The sequence below is a fragment of the Diadema antillarum genome, unplaced genomic scaffold (genome assembly GCF_040938485.1).
Source record: "Diadema antillarum isolate AM-2024a unplaced genomic scaffold, OU_Dant_1.0 scf00000019, whole genome shotgun sequence".
NCBI lineage: Eukaryota > Metazoa > Echinodermata > Echinoidea > Diadematoida > Diadematidae > Diadema > Diadema antillarum.
In genome coordinates, this window is record NW_027270908.1 from 2562631 (window position 1) to 2579434 (window position 16804).

The window sequence follows — 16804 nt, forward strand, 5'->3', positions numbered from 1 at the left end:
GACATGAGCAAGATGTCTGCAAAGAAATTCGAATCCTATGAATATTGTGCTTTGAGAGGAGGATCATCTGGGTTATTCTAATATTTATAAAACAAATATGGCATGTTATTCGTATGCTTGTTTCCTTTTTAATTTTTCACGCATGCCTGTTGCGTCCGTTCAACAAATGCCAAAAGTCAACCATATATCTAATACAAGTAGACTGCAAATGCCATTACTCCAGCAATAAACTGAAGACTTGTGAACATAGTAATTATTACTCTCACATTTCCACCCTCCATGATATCCCTCTATGATATAATTCATCCTCCTAACAGACACACCAACCGCCCCCGGCAGTCCGAAGGTCAGCAACATCCAGAAAGACTCCGTCCATCTCACCTGGACAGCACCGGCCTCCGACGGCGGCTCGCCGATCACGGGTTACGTCATCGAGCGGCGCGACACGACCAGCCGACGATGGATCCAGGCGAACCACGAGCCGGTCACGACCACGAGTCACACCGTCATCAACCTCCGGGAAGACAGCGAGTACGAGTTCCGCGTCCTGGCGGAGAACCAGATGGGGGCCAGCGAGCCATCGGCGGTGTCTCCACGGGTACTCGTCAGGGATCCAAAGGGTGAGCTCCAAGAATGGTGTCATTAGAAAATTTAATTAAAGGGGCATTCCAGACGATTTTCATAATTTCACATCATGTAGTACATAAATCAACAGACCCATGTGTAGACTTGTGGAACTTATTGTGACCCTCGAGCAGAGAAACCAATAATCTGAAAATCTTAAACAAATTTCACTTAACAGTGTTAATGACATAGGAGCCTCACATATTTCAGAAACGTAGTACATGTAGTGTAATTCCATTACAAGTTCAAGTTCAAGTTCATATTTATTCGTTTTTTCCACAATATACAAACATAAATTTCACTTTCTTAAGTGACAAAAACAATGCATACAATTGTACAGAGAAGACAACAATAATAGGAAAAAAAAAACTAACAGTAGCGATACATTGCGATAGTTGCTAAGATAACGAAAGTGAAATAGTTTTCAATATACGCACTGTGTGAAAACACGGAGGGACCCGCTAAAAAGACAGAGCTTGTAGAGTGTGGGCCCCTCTTGTATTAGAAGCCCGATGTAAAAATTGAATTGAAAACAGCAAAAAATCCGCACAAAAAGTTCGTCACAAAAAAAAAAATTGGCAGCCCAATAAGATTTACAATACAGCTTGCTGAACATGTTCACCTGTGTAGAATCTATGCATACCTTCTTCTTTTGTTTTGCTTCCTTTATTGAGCCCCAACTCATGCATTCTTATGGTGAGGCTGCCATGTCATCATCCTTGTTCATTGCAATTTGTTATAAATTTTGAAAACATTATTATTCCCCATCCCAGTAACTATCAATTCTGAAACTCTGTACCCAGTATAAGAAATTAATAGTTGTTCAAATGTAAAAGTCTGAAAATCTTCCGGAGGTCCCCTTTAACCACCTTCATGTCACGTAAAATAGGAGACCGTCTCACAACATACATGTATGTGTCGAAAGAGTGCACTCATGTGATGGCTATTACATCCAGCTACTACATTACAGAGACCTACTAGGATGGTCAGATTTTAATCGATGTTACCAAAAGCCATGTGCACATTGAATGATACTTATTTCCTGTAGTTATCAAAGAATCATGAAATCAAACTCCTAGGCGATCATCATGTCAATACCATCTTTAGTGCTGAGTTTATTCGCGCTTTATGCTTACCTCAGTTAGAATTCAAGGACCATGTTCTCCGTATCTTTTCGTCAATAGACACGGTCTCACCGAAGTTCGTCACTGAGCCCAACGACCTCTTCGTGGCCCAGGGCAAGACGGCGACCATCACGTGTCACGTGAGCGGTTACCCAGTGCCCGAAGTCAGGTGGTACCGCCTCGGACGCGAGATCCTCCACGGCCGCAAGTTCCACCTGGGTGGGGACGGCAACGTCCACACCTTGACCATCAACGAAGTCTACCCCGAGGACGCCGGCGACATCGCAGTCACGGCAACCAACAAGGGCGGTACGATTACGGCCACGGTGTCCCTGAACGTGCATGGTAAGGCACATGTGCAGTTGTACATGATTGTCAAAAAATAATCTCATTGATATTTGAAGAATAGTAGGATGAACATGTCATGTGACTTTTGTTCGATTTAATTAAATCTTATGTCAGTTACCACTGAAAATTGTCATTCGCGGAATGTTTATGTTTTCTTTTAGGATACCGGTTGTTGCACTATGACACTTACCATGATTTTACACGACAGTTTATTTCTAAATGATAGGCTTATTAGTTATGACCGAGGGGTATATTATAAAGCCTTTCATATTCATTCGTATTGTTTTGATGATGTGCATTTAGAGTTGCTGGACGGATTTTTTTTTAAAGTCGTTATGCATGTCTCAAACACTGAAAAACATACAGAGAGGACTAGTGTTAAGATTATGGGATTTGTATTCCTTCCAACAACAGTTCTGCCCAAGTTCAGCCTGCCGGCTCGCCTGCGTGCCCCGATGCACTGCCTGCTGGGTGAATACCTCGTTCTCAAGGTGCCTTTCACGGGTGCTCCCAGACCTGAGATCAAATGGGACCGAGACGGTGTCGATGTCGAGGACGGCGGCAGGTTCGAGATCAAGACGACCGCGCACGACACCACGCTCATCATCAAGGGCCTGACCAAGGAAGACGCGGGCAAGTACACCGTCGTCGGCTCCAACGAGCTCGGACACGACACTTGCTCCATCACGCTCAACATTCTCAGTGAGTATCTCTTTTTATAAAACAAATACTGCACACACATCGACAGCGCGAAAAGTCTAATTTCAAACCCACTACACTTGAATTTTGTCGGAATTGATTAGTCTTTGCTGTTCCCGTGTTTAGTGTCTAAACACATTATCTGTGAAGGGAAAGATAGAAAATGTCCCATATTTGATAAATCATAACGAATCAGTGACTAAAGGTTTATCATTTCGTACAGCACTACGATTACTTACCTCATCGTAGTTCATACAAGAATAGTCCTTGCAATTTAATGTACAATGATGGAGAATGAAAGTACAAACTGAATTATTCAGAATCCCCTTTAGAAGTACAACAAATTGACAGAAAATATGTTTTCATAGTCCTGTCGCTCTTCAACAAAAGTGTTCCAGTGGGTTTCTTGGATTTTTGGAGTTCTGATGATGACAATTAACTAGAAAAAGAGATATGAAAGGGTCTATTTTTCCCCCTTATCATTCTCCCAGGGCATCCCGATCCTCCACGCAACCTTGAGATGCTGGAGGTGACGTCGGACACGGTACGCCTCTCTTGGCAGCCGCCACACTACGATGGTGGCTCGACCATCACGACGTACATGGTGGAGAAACGCGAGGTGGGCCTCACAACCTGGGCCCGCTGCATTAGCACCAAGAACACACACCACACCGTCATCAACCTCCGGCCCGACACCCAGTATCAGTTCCGCATCACCGCCTTCAACTCCTACGGACCCAGCGAGCCGTGCCAGGCTTCCGCGGTGGTGTGCACCAAATGTAAGCTCCAGATGTCACGTGATGAATGCTGGATTGGCGCATGCGTGGGAGAAAGGGAGTTAGAACTAAAACACGAAAAAAATCCCGCTTCACTTCTCTCTGGGAACATGGTACAACAACACATGCGCACATACGCGCACACACACACACAAACAAACTTTTTGTTTTTGTCAGTCTTTTATCTTTCTTTCTTTTTCATATAAACAATATACAAATTACACACACACACATACACACACACCTACAAAGACATACACGCACAGAGACAGAGGCAGAAAGAGAGAGAGAGAGAGACGCACACGCAGTATTAACCGAACCTTTTGTGCCAGGTGCCAAAGAAACCGAAGATTTGAGTGGAATTGGCCTATGCTTGTTAATTTCCGTTGCTCTTAGAAATCAGAACCTTAAAAAGATTATCACCCTCACTGTACATACATGTAAAACTCACTCACATACTGTTATACTCTGTATAATTCACGAAAGTCAGCTCTCAGCCTTAAACTGTATCAGTTTCTCAAATCACTAGAAGTACTTTTGTACTTTGTTCTATAGAAAACCTAAAAGAGTTACAATGTGGATTAATGTATGCAAAGTATCTTATATTTTCGGCCAGAAATGAAAGGAAATCGTTAGATATTCGCCAATTTTGTCAAAATTTTAAAACAATTGAATAAAGTATATGAATATGTGACTGGAAAAAAAAGGTTTTGTATGCCTGTCAAATGGTATTAGTTGTCTCTATGTATCATATGTAACATTTATTTGTACATGAATGTTCCATTTAAACATCAACTTGGTTCATTTTGTTGTAATTGTACAAAACAATGTACCTGTCCCCACGAAGGGTTTGTGTTACATGTAAATGGTTTGTGAAAATAAATTGAAAGTGAATTGAATTTAATCGAATTAAAATTTCTTTCTGAAGAAAAATAAGTTTCTTTTTATCATCATTTATCATGTCCAGGCAAAGTAGTCTTCATATTAGTGTCCATCATAGGAAGACAGCGAAATAGTATCCCATAATCATCAACTAACCCATAAATCCGTCTTCCTTTTACCTCCTCTTGCTCAGCTTGGAGGAAAACTCGTCCGCAGTTCGAGGACTACGAGGCAAAGCGTCGCTTCTACGATTCTCTGGTCGATGACTACGACTCCAGGCCTCCGGACTTCATGAAGAGACCTGGATCGATCTACGACTACTACCAGATCCTGGAGGAACTCGGAAGGTTCGTGGAAACTGTAAAACGAGGAATGTTCGCGTGCATTTCAATTTAGCGAATTTCGCGAGAGCCAAGATTCGTGAAATTAAAATGCACACGAAAGTTCTTGCCTACACTGTATGCATTGAACGCCAGTGGCAATTCGCCAAAATTTCATGCCGCTAAAAAGGCCATCGGTTCCAATTCATGAAAATATCATGCCGCGAATATATCATGTTTTACAGTGTGATATATCCACTGATCCACTAATACAATAATATAATATCTCCACTTATATATTATATCCTCCTAAATTGTATCCGTTACATAATATCATGTCCCCATGAATAATATCCACTAATACATAATGTCCTCTTGAATAACATCCACTTATGTTATGTCCTCTTGAATAACATCCAGTAATAAATAATGTCCTCTTGAATGATATCCACTTATATACTATGTCCTCTTAAACAATATCCACTTATATACTATGTCCTCATAAATAATATCCACTTATATACTATGTCCTCTTAAATAATATCCACCAATGTATCCTCTTAAATGATATCCACTACTATATATTGTCCTCTTAAATAATATCCACTGATATAATGCCCTCTTAAATAATATCCACTAACACATGATGTCCTCTTAAATAATATCCACTTATATATTAGGTCCTCTTAAATACGATCCACTGATAAATAATGTCCTCGTGATTAGTATCCACTTATATAATCATGTCTCCTTAGATAATACTCACAAATATATTCTCTAAGCTCTTAAATAGTATCAACTAATATGTTCTCTAAACTCCTATATAGTATTCATTGATATATGATATTCTCTTAAATAACATCCACTTACATATTATGTCCTCTTAAATAATATCCACTAATATAATGTTCTCTTGAATAATATCCACTAATATATTCTTTAAGCTCTTAGATAGTACCTACTAATAAAATATAATGTCCTCTTAAATGATATCCACTAATATATTCTCTAAGCTCTTAAATAGTACCCACTTATGTATTATGTCCTCTTAAATAATATCCACCACATGTATTATGTGTTATGAATTATACTACAGGAGGGCTTTAATATTCCTCAACTTGCCATTTTTTTGAACCAGCAAAGTTGATTGATAGGATAGTGAAAAATTGTGCGAGATGTTCAAGTTAGAGTTACGGGAGTAGCAATATCAGTTTAATGTCCAGATGGCATCCATCATGGCTCTCACTGGATACCTCGAAAGAATCCCAGTGGTCATGAGACTGTGTTGCAACATGGATCTTTACGTGAAATCGTCACAAAGTTAACTTTTTTGTCAGAAGCTTTATTTCGTCATAAGTTTGGTTCTTTGAATCTGTGAGTAGAGGATTTGGATGTGCACACTCGCCTTCAGAGTAGAATGTGCACGTAGCCTTTAAAACAGGAGTTTTCTAGAAAGTCTCCTCATTTCTGATCCACAGGGGAGCTTACGGTGTCGTCTACCGTGCCATCGAGAAGGCTACGGGCAAGACGTGGGCAGCCAAGTTCATGCGGTGCTACGGCTCGGAACGAGATCTCGTCAAACGCGAGATCGAGATCATGAAGATGCTGCACCATCGTCGTCTGCTCAACCTCCACGAGGTCTTCGAGACCAACGAGGAGATCATCATGATCCTTGAGTTGTGAGTTTAAAGATTTAGACATCAGTCATATGCACAGTAGAAAGATAGATTTACTACGGATTATTCCATAGAAATATAGATAGATAGATAGATAGATAGATAGATAAATAGATAGATAGATAGATAGATAGATGGATAGATAGATGCATAGATAGAAGGATGAATAGATAGACAAATCGGTTACAGCTCGTTATTTCGATGGTTCGTTATTCCGAAGGCTCTTCAGTCCGAAGATTCCTTATTCCGAAGGTTCGTTTTTCCGAATTTCATTTTCGGATGAACAAATCTCCGGAATAACGAACCTTCGGAATAACGCCACAAATGTTCGGATTAACGAACGCTTTTTCATTTTCGGATTAAAGAACCTCTAGGTATAGGGAATTTGCGTGTTTCGGATTAACGAACCTTTGGTATAACGAACCTTCGGAATAACGAACAGCATCCAGACAGATCGATAGGCAGATTTATAAATTGCTAGATGGATAGATCGATAAATGAGTGGATGGATGGATAGAAAGGTGGATTGATAGAGTTACATTCAGATATACAGATTGATAGACATATAGATGGATCAACATATAGATTCAATTCAATTCAAATTGAATTCAATTCAAATGAGATTTTATTTCCAATATCACATTTTGTTGATACAAGGGAAAAATACAATGTATACAACATTACTAGATGTATACATATAACAAGTACATGTGAAACTAATGTTCAAAATAATTGTGTTATTGGAAAAGAGAGGCCCACGCAAAAGACAAGCTTGCAGAAATGTGGGCCACTCAGAGGGATGGATAGATAGACCAATGGAAATCTAGGCAAGATACTCAAAATAGCTTTGTAGATGGATAGATAGAAGGATAGATAGACTTAGATATAGGTAGACAAATTGATAGATGAATAGACAGATTGACTGGTAGATAGATTTGTAGATCGATAATAGGAAGATAGAAATATAGCAGATTTGCTTTATTCATGAAATACATGTATTATGTAGGAAGTAAGTGTTCAGTAGATTCTTGTACACTCTGCTCTTCATTTAATGATTTTTCCCTCAAAATGCAGCTTGTCTGGAGGTGAGCTCTTTGACCGACTGGTTGACGAAAACCACGTGTTGACGGAACCCGAGGTCGTGCACTACATGAGGCAGATCTGCGAGGGAATGAAGCACATGCACGACAGGCACATTGTCCACCTCGACCTCAAGGTAGTCCTCTTCCTCTATTTAACTCTGTTAATGCCGTAGGACTAGTTTGTGCAGAGATTTTGCATGTTTTTGTGATGCAGATTGGCATAGCTGGCAAGCAAAGACTTACTTTGTAGATCTCAGCGTTCTTTATTGAAAATACCGAAATAAAGGTGAAAGCAATGTGACTGTGTAACTTCCGCCGTATTTGTAGTCGTTGTTGTTTTGCTGGTCATAAAGGTGTTAATCTCGTTATCGACAACAGACGGTATCGGGGCCATATTTTGTCTCGATTTCACATGACCTTGGGGAGAAGCAAACTTCATGTGTACATTGCATATATCGATTGAAATCAGTAAATTCGTTTAAGGTTTCATTCACACCAGACTGACTACCTTTGTTTTCATTTCATCAGTCCTTCGGAAATAGGATTTTCTGCTTAATTTGGTTTGATGTATGAGCAAAGGTACACGGTATGCCAAATTTACTGCCCACTACTTCAATCGATAGCTTAAGCGATGACGTCAGATAAGTCTCTTAAAATCCGAAACTTTAATAGATAGAAGCAATAAAGGAGGAAATGCAAAGATCGTATACCACGTGCTAATTGATTTGTATGGTTGTTTATTGCAGCCGGAGAATGTTATGTTGCGAACACGAACCAGTGACGACATCAAGATCATCGACTTCGGCTTGGCACGTCAACTCGACCCCGACAACCCAATCAAGGTGATGTTCGGCACGCCGGAGTTCGTAGCCCCCGAAGTGGTGAACCACGAGCCCGTTGGTCTCCCGAGCGACATGTGGGCTCTGGGCTGCATGGCGTACATCATGTGAGTGGGTAGAATAAGAACATGGATTGTATTTCTGTAGAGTTGCTTCCAACACACTGTGAGTACAACGCACGCACGTTAACGTCTTTAGAGGCGTATAGGCCTATTGACAATGTGATCTCCTCTTATTACGTTTTGTTTTCTATCCTAGCCTTGTGCTACTTGAAGATATCTTTACTAATGTTTTTACTTACGCTTGAGAAGCTATGTTGAATGAGAACGTACATAGAATATGATTAAGCAAACAAAATTGACACAAAACAATACAATAATATCTGTTGAGTCTCAGGGCCGATACTGCCCGTTTGTCCGAGTAATTAGCAGATTTTGTCAAGTTGATTTATGTATTAAAAGATCTGTTTTTATATCTGTATGTCCACATCTATCAATCTACATTGTGTATCTATCTATCTATCTATCTATCTATCTCTATCAATATCTTCATTTATCTTGCTCCCTTTCTATCTATCCATCTATTTATGTATTCATACATTTATCTGATTCTATATCTCAATTTTGTTCCCTCTTTATCTCTCTCGGTAGGCTGAGCGGTATCTCACCATTCATGGGCGACACGGACAAGGAATCCCTGCAGCTAGCAGCCATCGGCGAGTGGGACTTCGATGAGGAGGCCTTTGCCGACATCTCGGACGAGGGACTCGACTGGATCGAGAGAATCCTGATCAAGGAGAAAGAGTAGGTGACATGGCGTCATGCAGTCATAGTCTGGTATCAGGAGTAATCCTGCAATTTTAGTAGATTCCTTGGTATTTCATTCCCCTGTAGACCGATATTATAAGGCATGATTTCTCCTAATTTTCGATTACGCTCATTTGCTGGCGTGTTTTAATGAAATTGATTATTGTGTGCAAGTCCACTTATGCGAACTACAACTGTGACATTAACAGAAATAAAATTCATTGTGATCATTTTTTTAGGACCAGTGTCATAGTGTTAAGTGCTTGTGCAGTTTTTATCTTGAATCTAGTTGACAAGTTGAAATGACAGCGGTATTTAGGAACCACTTGATTCTGAGTTTGTTAAATAAACGTATCTACCCCTCCAATAATTGTTTTTTTCTCTGACAGATTGTTTTTGTTTTATAGCAAACAAGGATATGATTAGTATAAACCCTTTTGTTTGTCTGCAACAAGTAATACTGCTTTCTACGTGCTTCTTCCATAAGCTCCCATATACACTTTCTTGACGATGAATGAACACTTGTCATATTTCTCTCGTCTGTTCTCTTCTGCAGCCAAAGAATGACAATCCATGAGGCCTTAGATCATCCATGGCTACAGGTTAGTGCAATTGTGTCTCGATGGTTGCTTTATTTATTTCTTGTTCATTCATGATTCCTAATTCACCCGGTGGAATGGTCCATCTACCTACCCACACAAAACTGGATGAATGATGACGAACCCTTGTGGTTCGGCCCAGATGACTCGTAATAGTCAGCAAACGGTATCTATAAGGCACACTCTGCCATACGAGAAGAGGAACCCTTTCCCAGTACTTTTCTTTGGTCTTTCTCTGAGCAACAAAGTCGTGTACCTAATTGATCCATGGTTTGAATAAATTCTTTCTTCCTTTCTAACCCTGCCGTCAAACACCTGCTAGTCCAAGTTTAGTATGATACAAATTCTGTTTTCAATACATTCTTAATTTTGTCTCAAGATTTGAAGATTTGAATCTTAAAATTACCTTTCTGAACGAATGTGTTCGATGAATCGAGAGTGGTAAGTGGTTAACCCAGTACCGCCAAAAGCGTGACCACCTTGTGCATTAGAAATATACCTATAGAAACTGTGATTGTGAAAAAGTTAATGCGTCATACACCTGTTACTTCAACCCTTCCTAGATGGAGACCGATGAGATGGCAAGACGCCGCGCTCGTCGCCTTGACAACAGCAGACTCCGAAACTACCACGAGAAGAACAAGCCAAAGGTATGTATCCATTTATCCAGGTGGCAAGTCAAAACATTGTATTCGCTTGTATGCTACGAAAGATTGTTTAACATACGTTGTATTCATAGAAATTCTTATTCATGGAGCTTAATGATTTTTTTCTTCCTCTGACACGACGCGATAAATATCGTTTCCATTGTATAGAAAGTTAATGATGATGAAGTGGAGCTGCAACAACCTCAGAAATTTTTCTCTTTTTTTTGTATAATGAACTCATCACACTAATCTATCAAGTGATATTGAAAAGCAGGATTACTATTTTACATGGAAGTTTTGCAGAATGAATTCTCATTTTACGGTTGTGATTATGAGGGTACAGTGTATTTACATCCCAAGACGGGGATTTTTATTTGCCTAGGAGACTCCATTGTGTTGATATGGACCTTCCTATATCTCCAGAAGAAGAAAAAAAAAATCCCACCTAAAAGTTCCAATCAACAACCTAGTTCATAGACTAGAACTTTGACGTACATTATCATTCTGTTTTTATCTTTCAGGGTGCCGGGCAGACCGTCACAGCCATCGGACGCCTCGCCCATGGCGGTGCTCTCCGCGAGCTTCACAAGTTGTATCGCGGCAGACCGCTGCAAGAGCGCATCTGCTACATGGGTAAATCGACCTCATATACTTCATGGAAATTCCATTCTGCTTGTTGGAATAAACTAATGAAACGCTCAACAACTTATCACTGATTATTATGATAACTAATAGAATAGTCTTTTTTTATTTTTCTTAATAGTCTGGGTGTTTGAACATAAGCTGAATATCTGTTTTAGGATTGTGTTATGTGCATTTTCACCTCGCAATTAGTTGATGGAAATACCAAAATGGCCGCGCACGACGAGATACAGTGCCAAATACAGCACGCGCATGTTCTTCCCAACAGACAAACATGACTTTTAAACATGTTTGATAACGCCTCATTATTGCGATGACATCCAAGATATTAGGCACATATCCTGTCTGATATACTTGCTTCTTGCAATTTAGCATAAAGCATCATTTACCTTCTACTTCTGACTTTGAAATATCTCTCACAAATCTATACACTGTATGCCATTTGGTCTTTGAAAGAAATGTGACTTCTAGCTGATTATGACCTAATGGGGTTTCCCCTCTGTTTCTTTGTTGGTGTTTCTGTATTGATGTTTAGATCCACATGACGCTGCTCCGAGGTTCATCAAGCCCCTGGAAGACACGTTCGCCATCGAGGGCAACGCCGGCCGCTTCGACTGCGAGGTCGCGGCCCTCTCCGAGCCCCTCATCACCTGGTTCAAGGGCAAGAACGAAATCACCCTTGGCATCAAGTACAAGATGCTCTACGACGACCGGAAATACACCCTGGTCATCCAGGACGTCGAACTCGACGATGTCAGCACGTACACGTGCAAGGCTGTCAACTCGTATGGGTCGGCGACCTCCACAGCCGGGCTTGACGTTGAACGTAAGTTGCATTTTGAGGGGATTTTTTCGATATTTGCCGTCGTATCTGTTGATTTCATTATCTATTTAGTTTAATTTCTACTTATTTTCAAAATCGTATATACGGTTTTGTGGTCAGAGATATAATCATGTATCTTAAATCTATGTAAAGGTTGACTTTTATGGTTATGTTTTGAACAATGACAATGACAATTTCAGACTATTTGTCAATGTGTGATATGTCTTCTTTACACTGTTTGAATGGACTTGATTGCAACAATAGAGAATGGCGTCATCTTTTTTTTTTTGCTTCACTATTACACAATCATCGGTGAAGATGATGATGATATTGATGATGACGATGATGATGATGAGGAGGAGGATGAAGAAGATGATGATAATGGTATTTATAATGGTGATGATATTAATGATGACGATGATGATAATGGTGATGGTGGTATGGTAGTGGTGGTGGTTGATGTTGGTAATGGTGGTTTTGCTGGTGGTGATGGTGGTGGTGATGGTGATGGTGGTGGCGGTGAAGGTGGTGATGGTGATGGTGATGGTGATGGTGATGGTGATGGTGATGGTGATGGTGATGGTGGTGGTGGTGATGGTGATGGTGATGGTGATGGTGATGGTGATGGTGATGGTGATGGTGATGATGATGGTGATGGTGATGGTGGTGGTGATGGTGGTGGTGATAATGATGGTGATGGTGATAATGATGGTGGTGGTGGTGGTGGTGATGGTGATGGTGATGGTGATGGTGATGGTGATGGTGATGGTGATGGTGATGGTGATGGTGATAATGATGGTGGTGGTGGTGGTGGTGATGGTGATGGTGATGGTGATGGTGATGGTGATGGTGATGGTGATGGTGATGGTGATGGTGATGGTGATGGTGATAATGATGGTGGTGGTGGTGATGGTGATGGTGATGGTGATGGTGATGGTGATGGTGATGGTAATGGTAATGGTAATGGTAATGGTAATGGTGATGGTGATGGTGATGGTGATGGTGATGGTGATGGTGATGGTGATGGTGATAATGATGGTGGTGGTGGTGGTGGTGATGGTGATGGTGATGGTGATGGTGATGGTGATGGTGATGGTGATAATGATGGTGGTGGTGGTGGTGGTGATGGTGATGGTGATAATGATGGTGATGGTGATGGTGATGGTGATGGTGATGGTGATGTTGATGGTGATGGTGATGGTGATGGTGATGGTGATGGTGATGGTGATGGTGATGGTGATGGTGATGGTGATGGTGATGGTGATGGTGATGGTGATGGTGGTGGGAATGGTAATGGTAATGGTAATGGTGATGGTGATGGTGATGGTGATGGTGATTGCGATGATGGTGGTGGTGTACAAAATATTCAAATAGGTTTGCCTATTGCGGTTCCCCATTTAACTCATCTAACGTTTTCTTTTTACCCCTCTGACAGTGCTGGATGCGGAAGAACTGGACAAAAGAGGAGAGCGCCGCGGCCTTGACTTCAAGAGGAAAAAGTAAGTAGCAGGATGTTCCTAGATAGAGGTTCAGCGTTAAAGGGATGGTACAGTTTTGGTTGAGATGGGGCTACATGTTTTCAACGTTTTTTTTATGATGATTTTTTTTTTAAAGATAATGAAAACCTTCTGATGAAATATGAAAGAGCATATAATTCTAAGAGGAATCCAAAGTTTATTTGATGAAAATTGGTTTTGAAATGGCTGAGATATCCAAAAACAAAGCAATCCTAATAAACGGTGGGACCCACCTTTCATTAGAATCGCTTTCTGTTACTTTGTTTTTGAAGGTCTCAGCCGTTTCAAAACCAATTTTCATCGAATAAACTTTGGATTCCTCTTAGGATTATATGCTCTTTCATATTTCATAAAGTTGTCTCTGAGTATCTTGCAAAAAGTGAAAGGCTAAATTCTCATCTCAGTTAAAAGTGCTTTTGATACGTATGAAAGAAGCACGCAGACAAAACTTCGGAGCCTAGAGCACACCAAAGGTTCATGGTTAGATAAGAAAGAAGACTGGGATGAATATTCTTCGTAATTGAAAACGCCACCATATATTGAGTCTGGTCCTTTCTCTTGTCCATATCACTGGCACCTTGGTTTTGTGACTAGTAATGGCAATTCCCGGGCGGGACACACGACCGACCGTGATAGACCGCACTCATTTGACCTGCACGAAAATGCACGCATACTTATTTGAAAAAAAGAAAATAATGAAATTGTCGGCATGTTCATCTTATCAATGTAGGTTATCGACAAACTATTGTAAATGAATTTTGTGACCTTAACAATACGTCATAATAGTATGCACATATTTTTTGAAGAGACTGCTCTAAAAGGATCTTCTGATATTTTTCGTGTCGTATTCAAAAAAGGCATTCGCTTGTGTGACACACCGTACGAAACAACATGTTGTTGGCTTTGTAGAGGAGCCTGGTCTTTTTGGCTGGTGAATTTTTAACACGATTTATTCCATCTTGCCAGGATCCCACTCGGAGAGCGAGCCAAGAAGCTGCGAGCCGCCCAGGCCATGCCTCCCGGCAGCGACAAGGCACCCAAGCTCGTCAGACCACTGGAAGACCAGGAGTGCGGCTTCGAATTCATCATGCCTTTATCATTCCAAAGTGAGTCTGGGTGAAGCAACGAAATAAAAAAAAAGCAGATACATTTCAAAATCAAGCGTTTTGACAAATAGCCAATAAACAAACAAACAAAACAAAGCAAAACAAATGAAACAAAACAAAACAAAGATACAAACAAACGAAATGAAATCATAATGAAAGAGATGGCTATCTTTAAAACCTGCCCACGCAGTGCGGTAAACATGGCAAAGGAAAAGATTATAACGATAATAGTTTTTATAATAGCAGTAATAACAACGATGATAATAATGATCTTGTTGATGACTGTTGTAATGCGCATGATTATGAAAGCAGGTGGGGTTGTAATGATTGTTGAAATAATTAAATGTAATGATAAAGATGATTTATAGCAAGAAACACCATCGTATCATACTTCTTCAATGAGAAAGATGCAGATAAAAATATGAGAAGAAACCAGGGGCAGTAAATCAAACTTCCGTGGCCAGTGATCACGAAATCCTAACATCGAAACCCTTCATCCTCCCACAGTTGCCGACATCCCCGGCATGCCGGAGCCGAAGGTGATGTGGTTCAAGGACGACAAGCAGATCCGAGAGAGCCCTCACTACCACTTCTACGCCGAGGACTTCGTCTACACGCTCGAGATCGACGGCACGGTGGAACGCGACAGCGGAGTCTACCTGGCTGAGATCTCCAACCAGTTCGGCAGCATCGCCACCCGATGCCGATTGGACGTGAATGGTAAGACGAATGAATTGTAGTGCATTCCCGTTATAACGAACGCGACTCAATGAAATTCCTGTTACAACGAAGTAAAAATTCAGGCCGCAACATTATCCACTCTATGTATATTTATTGTTAATTTGTCCGGTTACAACGGAATTCGATATAACGAAAGAAAACTGCCGGTCCCTGTGACTTCGTTATAACGGGAGTCCACTGTAGTCTTATTTATTCATAGGGTTTCATTGATTTATTGGACATGTCTCCTATCCGTCAGTCACTTGCTACGCGGTATAGCTGCCGTGGTGTCGGTGCAGTTGCACGGCAATTTAGTGTGAAATGCGGAGATTTCAAAAATCAATTATAAAGGAATCGATTGAATATTTAATCGATAAAATTGGTAAAAATCAAAGTCATCGGTTCCTACATAGAATGGAGCCAAAATCAACACAGATATTACTCTTTTTTCAGTGACATTGAACGTCATTTGAGTGAAATAAATGAAGAATTTAAAAGTTCTTTACAATGTGAGAGGCTGAATATCATCAGCGATAATCACATGAACGGCACAACGTTACATCTTTGTACTGGCGTCTCTTATTGTGTTTCCCTCATACATTCATGGTCCTCTACGTTTGCCGTTTTTCCTATTTTCAGAGCACTTCCTTTCCAAGTTCAAGGACTATCGTAGACCTCACTTCTCTCTCCACCTAAGAGATATCTTCATTGTGGAGGGCAGTGCAGCCAGACTCGACTGCCAGGTGACTGGCGTACCCGAACCCAACATCAGATGGTAAGCAAGCACAAGGCAACTAATCCAATCATTACCGTTTCACACAGATATCCCAACATGTGTATTTTTTAATATAATATATAGTAGACGTTGTATTATATCCTGTAGCACAATATACGCCCGTTATTACAAACACGGTTTTAACGAAATTCACGTTATAGCGAAGTAGAAACTCTGTTTACAATGCATATCTCTTTCATACTTTGCTGTTCGGCTATAACAAAATTTCGTTGTAAAGAAAGAAAACTTGGTCCAGAGGACTTCGTTATTCGTTATAATGGGAGTTACCTGTATTACAACGCAGTCTAACGTGATCTTGCAAATTAACAAACAGGAAATGGTGTTCAAATCATTTGTATCAAAATATTCGTGAATAGTATGGATTACAAGTGCAAACACGGTATTGACGCAATTAGAATGCGGTCGAGCAATTTCGAGAGAGCGGTGAACAAGCGCAACGTATCTATCAATATTCTATGTCAATGACGACATATTTCTACTTTCATTTATTTTCATACCATACCAGTATAAATGCCTGTCGAAAGCATTTAAAATGTCAGTGGTATTAAAAAAAAAGGACAGCAGAACACTAACGTAAGACGAAACGTGCATGGCTAATACAGCAAAGTTAATTTCGAAGTTTCAGCACCTCAAACTTTGTGAACATACATTTATCTCAAGCTTTACGTAAATTTCTTCACATTATGAAATCTGTAATTTGAAATGTTCAAATGTACAAACAGTATCGATGGTTTTCCTTCTCTGTGTGTATAACAGGTTCAAGGACCACAAAGAGATC

At 40.4% G+C, this 16804-nt stretch overlaps 1 protein-coding gene across 1 annotated transcript; it reads left to right on the forward strand.

Annotated features, from left to right (window-relative positions):
• The first annotated feature begins 9098 nt into the window (after window positions 1-9098).
• LOC139728741 (uncharacterized) lies at window positions 9099-15158 on the forward strand. Its single transcript, XM_071639684.1, has 8 exons — window positions 9099-9173; window positions 9733-9778; window positions 10339-10425; window positions 10944-11055; window positions 11600-11890; window positions 13323-13386; window positions 14371-14510; window positions 15018-15158. The coding sequence occupies exons 3-8, from the start codon at window positions 10349-10351 to the stop codon at window positions 15051-15053; spliced, it is 720 nt and encodes a 239-aa protein (XP_071495785.1). The 5' UTR covers window positions 9099-9173; window positions 9733-9778; window positions 10339-10348; the 3' UTR covers window positions 15054-15158.
• Window positions 15159-16804: the final 1646 nt, after the last annotated feature.